Here is a 12,181-nt window from a genome sequence, read left to right as displayed (position 1 = left end):
GTTGTTGTCTCACCTACTTGGTCATTGATTTATGTTATATTTGAATTTGATATGTCAAAATATATCTTCTTCTTCAATTGTGTTGCCATGAGGGATTGCTTCTGCATGGAAAACCCTAGCAGAGCTAACCATCATATCTTTTGAATTATTTATCAACATTAATTGTTTTTGAAGTAAATCAATTATATATTAATAATATAAACATTAATTAGTTAAAAATTATTAACTTTTGCTTAAAATAGCAACACTTAAAAAAATGTTTAATTACACCAGGGGTCCTTTAGGATGTTTAATTGTAACATGTTGGTCCTTTTAGTGTTTTTTGCTACATGTCAGTCATTTAAGTTACATGACGTCTACAACGTTGATCATTTTTTATGAATTTGTTCCAAAAATACGCAACTATCATTAACAATTCTTATGTGGTTGTAACACTACTGAGATGGTTGTAACTTTACTAATATGTAATTGTTGTAAATTTATCTCTATTTAATTAGACAAAATCCCCTAATTTAAGCGGCATCCCTAAACATAACCCTAAAATTCCAAACTCATAAAGGAAACGAGTTGCTATGAACGGAGACATATCATATACCCAACTAATGGTGAAAACTTATGGGAAGAGACCTCATACCCCAACATATTGTCACCACCATCAAGAAGAGCACCATGGAGGCCTAAGAGAAGAAGGAACAAAGATGTTGTTGAAAAAAGAAAAGATACAACAACTGTTAGCAGGAAATGGCTGCCAAATAAATTATCAGTGTGTGGTACGTCTGACTACAATAAATCCTCATTCCCAACTGCACCAAGACAACATGCATAATCCTAAACACAACCATACTAACCTGCATAATCCCAAACACAACCATCCCAACCTGCACAATCCCAATGTACACAATCCTAACCAGCAAAATCCCAAACATAACCAACTCCAAGACTCCAAACTAGAATATCACCAAGAAGAACCCAACACACAAATTCACAATCCCAACCAAAACCAACCATAAGACTTCAAACTAGGCTATCACTAAGAAGAACCCAAACTCAATCAACACAATCCTAAGCACAACCAGCAACAAGACTTCAAACAAAACTATCACCAAGAAGAAACCAAAACCAAGTTGCACAAGGCCAAACACAATCAAACTCTACACTCCAAAAAAGGGTATCGCCAAGACGAGACATTGTAGCATTTCACGGACTAACTCCTGCACTTCAAACAAGGGTATCACCAAGAAGAGGCACTGTAGCATTTCAGGGACCGGGATCAACTTTTCAGCCACCCAGAAGGAACACACCTAAGCTTCCTATGAAGAGAAAAAACCATTGTTTTTTATATTTTGTTGAACTATGATCGTGTATTCTGGATGGTGGTTTTGTTTTAGGATGCTATGAGACTGACTTAGAAATATGTATTTTGGATGATGATTATATATTTTGGATGGATACTTTATGTATTTGGTTTGGTTTAGTGAAAGATATTAATGCCTTAACACTATTTTGGATGTCAAAGAATGTTATGATATTTTGTCCAATTTTCAGGTTCATTGTCTATTTTAGTGTAATAAACATGGGCACAAATTATGTCAATAATGCAATATAAAATATGACAGTAAATTAATGTTAAACACATGTTAATTAAGTCTCTTAAAGTGTAACAAATATGTCATTTAACTCTTCTTTACGGTAACAAATATGGGCACAAACTATGTCCTTACTGCAACATAAAATTTGACAAACTATAACAACGTCAAATTGGGCACAAAATAAACATCATCATTGAAGAAAATAATTACAACATCACATTAACAACTTGTCTTACAACACTAAATCAATGTAAACCATAATCACCACTTGTTGATCAACATACACATCAACATTACAATACTCATAGTTAAAAACATTATGACAATAGCATCTTTAACATCTTCAACATGTTCTTCATCATCTCTTTTGTGTAGTAGTCATCTACATGGATCTTTATCATCTTCTTCAACATGTGATTTTTGCATCATTTTCATCGCATTTTGAACATCTCCTCTGTGTGTTGATTTTTGTTTGTCCTTCACCATTGCACTTTTTTTCAACCCACACAAAAAAGTTGCACTCACAGTTTGAACATTCACTTTATTAACATATAACAATTAGCATTATCAAATAAGACATAGCAGATAATAGCAATAAATGTACCACAGTTTCTACAGCCTCAAAATAGCTTCCCAAAGTTTCGTCATTTCTTCCTCACGGTTCGCATCGCTGCCTTTGCTCCACAAGTACGCTTTGATTCGAGTTCCCCATGACTTGCACTCGAAATGAAGGAATTACATATCAGACTACGTGAATTTGACAAATTTATACCGTATGAAGTTATTGTTGGAGAAGGGAGAAAAAGAACACGATTGGGAGTTGATGACAGGTTCTAGGGATTTGATGAAGAAGAAAGTGACTTTTTTCCAATTACTTAAAGTAATATTCAAATAAATGTCATCTCAGCAACGTTAAAGTCACATAAGCACCGTTAGTTGACAACTGTGCATTTTTGGAAAAGAACGAAAAGACCAATGGCGTAGACGTTATGTAACTTAAAGGATTAATTTGTAGCAAAAAAAACTTAAATGATCAATCTATTACAATTAAATATCCTAAAAGATCTCTGATGTAATTTTGTCTAAAAAAAATTAATTTAATATAGATTCACTCTAATAATCGAATGGTCCAGCACGAATCGAATCATCGGCGTTCAAATACTCTTCACAACATGGTAGAGTACAAACGAGTGACTGAGATTGAGATTAGTGCACTCCATACAACATAAGAGAGGATACATTCCACACTTGAATGGTGCATACACAAATAGGCCCATGCATGAGTTGAAAGTACAAAATACCATTGTATAATACAAAACTCAGGAGCCAACAAATGCAATGATGGACATCAGACAAAAATTAGTACTAAGTTTGGTTTAAAAAAAAAAAAAAAAAAAAAAAGAAGATGAAATGGATGCAGAACGGGTGGAGTAGAATAGCGTGCAGCCAGCTATCTATGCAAAGTTTTAAAAGAGACATAGTGATAACTGATAACTAAAATGAGCGGCAAATATCAAACTAGAATACCCCAACAAGGACCCGCAGCAAAGAAAAATAATAACCAATGAAATAGACACATTCATTCATCGTAACATCTTGTTCAGTGTTCTTTAGGCCTGCCCTGATTCAACCGAGCCGCTATATCGAACTTTAAATATATCATTAACATAAACTTAAACTCCATTGAATAAATTTCCAACGGTTTATTTGTGATGAGATGAGAGTGATTGTGCCTTTGCAAGGTGTTGTTCAAGGAACAGGTGGTCTTTTTTGGGGTTCAGTTATTCCTTGTGCTCTTTTCTATTTTCTTCAGCTTTTTCTAAAGACACGTCATCATAACCGTAACTGTCAACCTCCTCCTTCTAACAACCTTCCGCTTCCGGAGGCCTCCGCCTTGTCACGCTCTCTTTCACCGCGGGTTAGAGGTTCAACCGCTGCCTCCGTTTATGTTTCTGCGAGGGCCAATTCTGTAGTCGCAGATTCTCCTTATTACGTAGGTTTAAACAAAGTCGCAGAAAACCCGTATCATCCGATTCATAATCCCGATGGTGTTATTCAGCTTGGTTTGGAGCAAAACACCGTGAGTTTCTTCTTCCTTTTCTCTTCTATTATTTCATTTTCAAAGGTGTAATTGTGTTTTTTTGTGAATGTTCTCAACTCCCTCTTTGTTGTAGCTATCCGAGGACTCAATTCAAGAGTGGATTCGTCATAATGGAAGCGCCGCTATACTAGGCACACCGGCAAATTGTGGTTGCCTCAGTTTCACTGACCATGACCATGGATTCATGGAGTTCAAAGTGGTGGGTACTCACTTGCTCTTCCTAATTGACTCAACTTGTTACCCAAGATTGAATCACTTTTGTAGCACAACACCTCTAAAAAAGGTGTTTCCTATTCTTTGTTTTTGCTCTTCGTAATTGACTCAACTTGTTACCCAAGATTGAATCACTTTTGTAGCACGACACCTCTAAAAAAGGTGTGTATGTATCAGTGTCGGTGTTATATTTCCATTGTTAGTGCTTCATAAAATGTGAGTGTCACACACAGAGATAACATGTATGATTTCATTCGATTATGTTCGAGATTCATATGATTTTTGATATATTTAAAGCCTCGTCTCTACATTAATTCTCTAATCATGCAGGTTGTGGCTGGTTTCATGTCTCAAGTTTTGGAAAAGCCAATTTTTTTCAACCCCTCGCATATTGTACTAACTGCAGGTGCCAACCCTGCCAATGAAATTCTAAGCTTCTGCCTAGCAGATAATGGAAATGCATTCCTTGTTCCCACACCTCATAGTCCTGGGTAACAATCAATTTCCTATCTCTAAACTCCTTTAGTCACTTTCCTGCAGGTAAAAAATGATAGATTTAAACCTATGGTGCAGCTTTGATGAGGATGTAAAATGGCGAACTGGTGCGGATATAGTATACGTTCCCTGTCGCAGCACGGATGACTTCAACCTAAGCATTACCTCACTTGACCAAGCCTTCAACCAAGCAAAGAAGCGTAGTCAAAAAGTTTGTGGGGTTATAATATCAAACCCTTCAAACCCTACCGGAAAATTCTTAAATCGGGAAACACTACTTGATCTTCTGGACTTTGCTAGAGAGAAGAACATTCACATAATCTCTAATGAAATATTTGCAGGCTCTACTTATGGAAACAAGGAGTTTGTGAGCATGGCAGAAATCATGGATGCAGAAGATCATGATCAAGACAGAGTTCATATAGTGTTCGATTTAGCAAATGAGCTCAATCTTCCAAGTTTTAATGTGGGAGTTATCTACTCCTATAATGAGAATGTTGTGGCTGCTTCCAAAAAATTGGCGAAATTCTCATCTGTTTCTGCTCCAACACAGCGATTGATTATCTCCATGATTTCAGATACAAGGTTTTTTCAGGATCTCATAAAGACTAACAAATTGAGGCTGCAGAAAATGTACAAAGCATTTGTGGCTGGACTAGAGCAATTGGGAATTGAGTGCACCAGAAGCAGTGGTTGTTTTTGCTGCTGGGCTGACATGAGTAGATTCATCCGCTCTTACAGTGAAAAGGGCGAACTGGAGCTCTGGGATAGATTGCTGAATGTAGCTAAGATCAATGTTACCCCGGGAACCTCTTGTCACTGTATCGAACCTGGATGGTTCCGTTTTTGTTTTACAACATTGACTGAAAAGGATATTCCTATAGTAATGCAACGGATTGAGCAAATTCTCAAAACCGCAAGTTGACGTGGCGTCCATTATTTCTGCAAATTTAGTTGGTTTACTGATTCTTTATTCTTTGTGGTGAAGCCGACATCACTCCTCAAAGCAATACTCAGCTGTTTGTGTTACATCCAGAGTCTATATACAAATTGATGCAAGTTTGTTTGCTAAAAGAAAACAGTCATTTGTAATCTTAAACTAATAAAGACAATATCGGGGAAAGAAAAAAGCGGAGGATTCTAATAATAGGCAATTATTTTTTGGGAAACACATGAAAAATGTAAAGAACAAGTGCCTTTTATTGCAATTGTTACAAATTTTATATTAAAAAAATGGTAATACAAAAATGAATACTAAAGAATTTTCATCCTCGACCCGAATTACCTTCTACGAATACTCCATATGATACTAACCTTCCCGAAACAATTTAATAACCAAGTGATTACTCTAATTGAGTTGCATGGGAAAGCTCTTACTGGTTAATGAGATTCCAATCCATTTCTGATGGACTCAAGGACCTGAACAACTTCAGCCATGCTTGGTCTCCTTAAAGGATCCTCTGAAGTACAAATAAGCCCCAATCGCATAACCTGAATCAATTCATTCTCAGCAAATCCCAGTAAATTCCTGTCAAAACAATTTGAAACCGAGCCAGTCTCCAACAAACCTCTCACGTATTCACACAAAACCACAACCTCATTTGTGGTTGGACTTTCTACCGGCTTCCTCCCTGAAACGAGCTCCAAAAGAATGACGCCAAAACTGTAAACATCACACTTCTCACTCTGCCTAAAGCTTTGAGCCAACTCTGGTGCAACATACCCAACAGCATTGTGGAACTTGGTCAAAACGTAGTTATCCAAAATCGGTAGCAACTTACCTAATCCATAATCAGATAACTTGGCTTCATACTTGTCATCTAAGAGTATGTTTGAGGATTTAAGGTTGAGGTGAAGGATTGGAGGACGACAGTCGTGGTGGAGATAAGCAAGAGCTCTTGCAGTTCCAAGTGCAATTTGGAACCTTCTCGGCCAATCTAACTCCCTATTGCCTCTACTTGTGCTGGTTCCAGGATAGCCAAGACCGTGTAGATTATCATATAGATTCCCGTTTGAAACAAATTCTGACAAAATCAACTGCATTGAAGAGGACCAGTAATAACCTTGAAAAGCAACTAAATTATGGTGCTGAAGGTTTCCTAGTCGTCCAATTTCTTGTTCGAACTCCTCTTGATTTCCGATTCTTCCTAAAGTCTCGAGCTTCTTTACTGCAATTGAGATGCCACCTTCGAAATCGGTTTTGTAGACCGTACCAATCGATCCGCCGCCTATCAAAGACTCTTTGTCAAGCAATGCTTTGGTGCCTGCCTCCCAATCTTCGTATTTTGATGGTAAACTTTTGCTGAAGAGAACCAGCTTTCCAATAATAATACTTGATTCCGATGATGTTAGAGGTGTACTCTCAACAATCATAACCTCGTCATCGTCTTTTTTTCTACGACGGGCCCTAATATTCATGATGGTCACCAAACAAACCCCGGTAAGAATTAAAGCTGCAGCTACAATAGCAATAATTGCAGAGACACTGAGAAGTTTAGTTTTCCCGGAAGCTGAAGACGGTGATCTAGTTCCGTTTGCTGAGCAACGGGTGTCTAACGGAGCGCCGCATAGAAAAGGATTATTGGAAAATGCAGGTGCACCAAAATTCTGTATGGATGCAATATTAGGAATGACACCGGAGAGATTGTTGAACGAGAGATCAAAATGTGTCAAGTTGTTTAAATCTCCAAGGGAAGTAGGGATTGAACCAGAAAGTGAATTATGCGATAGATCTAGATATTCAATCCTTGATATGTTTCCTAGGCTCGATGGGATGCTTCCCTTAAGCTTGTTATAATGTAGGTCAAGGGCTTCCAGATTCGTCATTTTGTAAATGGCCTGTGGAATCTCGCCGTCTAAGTTATTACCAGAAACGTCCCTGCAGCAACACGAAATAGTGAACGAACTCAAATTTGATTAAAATTTCATAGGTTCAATCAAGTAAACGTACATCAGTTTGAGAAAGTTACAGCAGAACTCACAACTCAAGAAGAAACTTGCAATTTGTGATATCAACCGGAATTTCGCCAACGAGGTTTAAGTTGCTCAAATCCAGCAATTCAAGCAGCTCAATGTTGCCGAACCCCTTGGGAATCGTTCCATCTATCGAGTTATTACCCAATTTCATAACCAACAGTCCCCGCAATTCCGGAATATCAATTGGGATACTCCCTTTCAGCTTATTCAACTCCAATGACAAGAGTTTTAGCTTCTTGCATCTAGTTATGCTGGATGGAATCACCCCATCCAAATTATTCCCCGAAGCATCAAAGATCTCTAATCTCTCACTACATGAAGCGATATCAGGAATTTGTCCTTCAAACCGATTATAGGATATATTGAAGTAAGTAAGATTCTGCATTCCAAGGATGCTGAATGGAGCCAAATCAGTAAATCCATTACTACCAAAATCCAAATGCATTAAACTATGGCATGAAGAACCGCGATCTTCCACACTACCCGATAACGCATTGCTTCTCAGAGATACATATGATAACACGGGAATATCACAGAGTCTAGAAGGGACAACACCACTAAGATTATTGAAAGAAAAATCAAAACCTTCGAGGTTGGAGCAATTCACCAAGGATAAAGGAATTGAACCAACAAGATTGTTATGAGAAAGAGAAACAAACTTGGTTTTATAGCAGTACCTAAACAAAGCCGAAGGTATCTCCCCATTGAAGCCATTCTTCGATAAGTCTAGAAACCGAATGTTAGGCAAATCGCCGATGAAATCCGGGATCAAACCAGAAAACGCATTGGAGCTAACATTGATCTTCCACAATGAATGAAGATCAGCATATCCATCCGGGATATTACCCGAAAATCGATTCCCAAACAATGTCAATATCCTCAACCTCTTCAATCCTGAGAGTGCTGGAGACAACACCCCTCCCAAGCTAGTGTTCCAAAGCACGATTCTTTCTACAAAACCTTCTAAGTTACAGAAAACACCTTTATAACCTTGACAAGGGTCTCCACTAGAAACCCATGAACTCAAGGTATTGTATGGATCTTCTGTGATGTTACCCTTGAACTGAAGTAAAATCTCCTTCTCAGTTTCTGTTGAAACCGTGAGAATAGACCAAAACAAACATAGAATGAAGCACAATAGAACATTACAAAGATGAATATGACACTGTATTCTCATGCTCAATCAATCCCAACACAATGTGATTTTGATCACCCTTGATACATTACTGTATTGTTTCCTCAGTTACAACGTTTGAGGATTTGCAAAATGTCGGTCCAATGAGAAACAAAACATCACTATTGTCACCAACATGAAGCATCCTCATTAAATGCAAGGAGAGAGAAAAATAAATAAAAATGACAGCTTTAACAAAGTGAAGTTCTTTGAACCCAAATACTCACCTCAAGCATCTAGAACAAAGATTTCAGAATGTTCAAAAAAAAATGATTTTTCCATTTGGGTTTTGTGGGGTTGAAATGGGTAGCATAAAAATGGAAGCTTTAAGTTGTTTTAGAGAGAGAAAGTTATATAGAGAGAGAGAGTAAATGATGGCTGTACATTTGCTGGAAAGGAAACAGGTGACATAGTCAGAGGCAATTAAATAAAATTTGTGATGACAGGTATTGTGATGAAACATATAAATTAAATTCAGAGATTGCTAACAATTGAAGGTTGAAGCACGTGCATAACAGAAAATAGTAAACACTTTTTGAACCAATGATACCTTTTTTTAACTATGTAAAAAAAATAAAAAAATCTATGTAATGTGACTGTGAAGTTGAAAAGGGTAGGTTGAAAGTGTAGGTCCAGTTTGTGTAGGGTAGCATTTATTCTTCTCCACCAACCATGTCACCACCACCACCATCACTATCTTCACAATAAGTATGCCATAGAAGATAGGTAAAGAGTTAGGAATATTGGGAAGACCAAAAAAATGTTGAAGAAAGTGGAAAGGAAAGAGTCAAGAGTGTGGTGTTTGTTTGTTTGTTTGTCTGTGTGGACATGGGGTGCTTTTATTCATTTCAATCTATCCGTTTTGTTAGTGACACTTTTTGTTGGAATTCTTCTTAATTAATTGTATGATTAGTTAGTTAATCATAGGAAGGTTTTATTGTTTAACCTTTTAATTATTTTCATTTTTTTAGTAGGAGTTATTGTCAATTCTTTGAGATTATGAAAGTGTTTTTAATATTGTATAGGTAGTAATAAATGTAAATGTATATTGTATTACTAGTAGTACTAGTATGTTTTTCTTAACAAATTTAATGACATCATTTTAGCCTTTAGTTACTTCTAATGGTTCGTTTAAAGAAAACTCAATTAAAAAATACTTAATGTTTTTTTTAACTAATTAAAGATTTTTTTTCTAGAAGATACATTGTCAGTGCTACCATGCGAGCTTTATTTTACAAATTCTTATAAATTATAAAAGAGTTATATATTGAAAGTGAGGGCAATATTTTTACGAAAGTGTAATATTAATTAAATAGTGTAGTTAATAAAAAATTTAAGAATTTTTTTAAGGATTTAATTGAAATATATTGATAATGTAAAAAGATTTTATACCATCAATTAATCTTAGACGTTGGATATTGAAATAAATTTGATTTTTATTTTAAAAATATATAAAATTAACGGATAATGTTGATGAATCAACAGTATAAATTTTTTTATACTGACTAACCGTACATGATAATTAATTTTTTTTTTAATCTTTTAATTTTTATTTGAGTTCACATTTACCTTTTAACTTGACATTAGAGTTTCATCCTTTAATTTAAAAATTAAGGGATTGTTAGTTATGTCCCGAGTGTTTTTCCGAAATCTTATGAATTTTTAATTTAACTCTTTTACTTCGTCTGAATAGTAAAATCTAAATACACTAAATGTAATGCAGTGATTTCATATGGATCCATCACTGAATATTTGAAAGCTCTCATAATCTATTATTCATTGTATCTTTTATATGTACTTATGTAGTCCTCATTATGTTTACTTATAATTTGACTTTATTGGATATGTGGGTCAATTTTGTGTTATATTCACTTTTAATTTTACTTTATAAGAAATCTAATTTAATTTATTGGTTATATTAACTTACAATACAACTTCATTGGTTACCTGGTTCCATAAGTTACTCACATTTATTTATAATATGATTATAAATAGTATATTGCTAATTTGTGTCCTAAGAATACAAATTAAGAAATTCATTTATAAAAAAATTATATTAAAAAAAATAATTAAAATATTAATTTTATATTTTTATTAAAATAAGTGTACAATTTCCAACCCAACATTACTTTCTTTAGTTCTTAACTTGTGTCTTAATTGTGTCCCTTAGGACACAAGTTAACATTACACTATAAAATATATCTAATTATGTTTGTTATTTATGATGAACTGTAGTTTGACTTTATTGGTATCAGATTCAATTTGTCTTTTATGTTGACTATTAGTACTACTTCATTATGTGTCTTGTTCATTTTTGTCTATTTTTGTTTATTTTTTATTTGATTTCATTAGATATTTGATTAAGTCCTCCTTTTATGTTGACTTCTAATTTAACTTCGTGAAATATCTTATTCAATTTGTGTGTCTTGTTGACTTCTAATTTGACTTTATAATATATTTGGTTCAATCTCTCAAGTATATTGACTTTTAATACGACTTCATTGGGTATTTGGATCAATAAGTCTCCCACACTTATCTATAATCTAGTTTTAAAAATATATAGTTATATATGTCATTTATATTGAATTTTAGTGTAACTTCATTAGATATGATCCAATCATCCTTTTATGTTTACTACTGATACGACCTTATTCGGTATCTGATTCAATTCATCCATTTTATTGACTTCTAATTTAATTTCATCAGATATTTGATTTAGTCCTCCTGTTACATTGACATTTGATTCAACTTTATTAGATTTTTTATTCAATTTTTGTGTTATATTAAGGTATTTGGTTTAATCTCTAGTTATGTTGATTTCTAATTCGACTTCATTGAATATTTAGTTCAACTCACATTTATCTTTGATATGATTATTTAAAATATTTAGTTAGTATGACTTCATTGGATATTTTATTCTATCCACTTTTTATGTTGACTACTAATAGACTTCATTAAGTATTTGATTAAATTTGCTTATTAATTTGACTTCATTGGACATGTGATTGAATCTTCTTATTACGTTGACTTTTAATCTGACTTTATTAAATATATGGGTCAATTTGTATGTTATATTGACTTCTAATTTGACTTTCTAAAAAATCAAGTTCAATATGTTGGTTATATTAACTTCTAATACAATTTTTTGAGTATCTGATTTAATAAATCTCTCACATTTAACTAGATTCTTATTTTTCTCCTTTCTAATAATATTTTTTTAAACCAGCTCCTTATCTTTCTAATGATTTTTATTGTTTTTTGAAAAAACTATGATGTTTTATTTGTTTATTAAGTGACTTCAAACACAATAGGATGGTGAATTGTGGTATATAATTTTTTGAAAATTCAATTTATTTAAACTATTTTTAATTTATAAATTAATTAGATTAGAAAAATAGATAAGGAGCAGCAAAAAATAAATAAATAACAGAAAATAAGAGATGAGGGATAAAACTCGAGAATTATACTGGTGTGGCAAAACCACTTGACCTACCCCAGTCCTCAAAAGTTTACTCTTGAGATTCCTATTAAAATCAACCTTAAGTTTTCACAGGATCACTCCAAAACATATTTCACAGCAACTTGCGCTTTTGCACAAGATCAAACCAAAAACCATATAAAAACACACGCAAA

The 12,181-nt window shown here is 34.2% G+C and overlaps 2 protein-coding genes across 2 annotated transcripts; one reads left to right on the top strand and one right to left on the bottom strand.

The window, feature by feature from the left end:
• The first annotated feature begins 3,073 nt into the window (after positions 1-3,073).
• On the top strand, positions 3,074-5,569 carry LOC127120687 (1-aminocyclopropane-1-carboxylate synthase 6). The gene is made up of 4 exons (XM_051051203.1): positions 3,074-3,669; positions 3,764-3,889; positions 4,234-4,394; positions 4,477-5,569. The coding sequence occupies exons 1-4, from the start codon at positions 3,307-3,309 to the stop codon at positions 5,321-5,323; spliced, it is 1,497 nt and encodes a 498-aa protein (XP_050907160.1). The 5' UTR covers positions 3,074-3,306; the 3' UTR covers positions 5,324-5,569.
• A 9-nt stretch (positions 5,570-5,578) lies between these two features.
• On the bottom strand, positions 5,579-9,327 carry LOC127120686 (probable LRR receptor-like serine/threonine-protein kinase At1g12460). The gene is made up of 2 exons (XM_051051202.1): positions 7,380-9,327; positions 5,579-7,276 (listed from the first exon to the last, which is right to left on the bottom strand). The coding sequence occupies exons 1-2, from the start codon at positions 8,549-8,551 to the stop codon at positions 5,779-5,781; spliced, it is 2,670 nt and encodes an 889-aa protein (XP_050907159.1). The 5' UTR covers positions 8,552-9,327; the 3' UTR covers positions 5,579-5,778.
• Positions 9,328-12,181: the final 2,854 nt, after the last annotated feature.

Source organism: Lathyrus oleraceus, chromosome 2, assembly GCF_024323335.1.
Source record: "Lathyrus oleraceus cultivar Zhongwan6 chromosome 2, CAAS_Psat_ZW6_1.0, whole genome shotgun sequence".
In the NCBI taxonomy this organism is placed as follows: Eukaryota; Viridiplantae; Streptophyta; class Magnoliopsida; order Fabales; family Fabaceae; genus Lathyrus; species Lathyrus oleraceus.
Note: the sequence above shows the minus strand (reverse complement) of the source record. Positions and strands in the feature narration are given on the sequence as shown.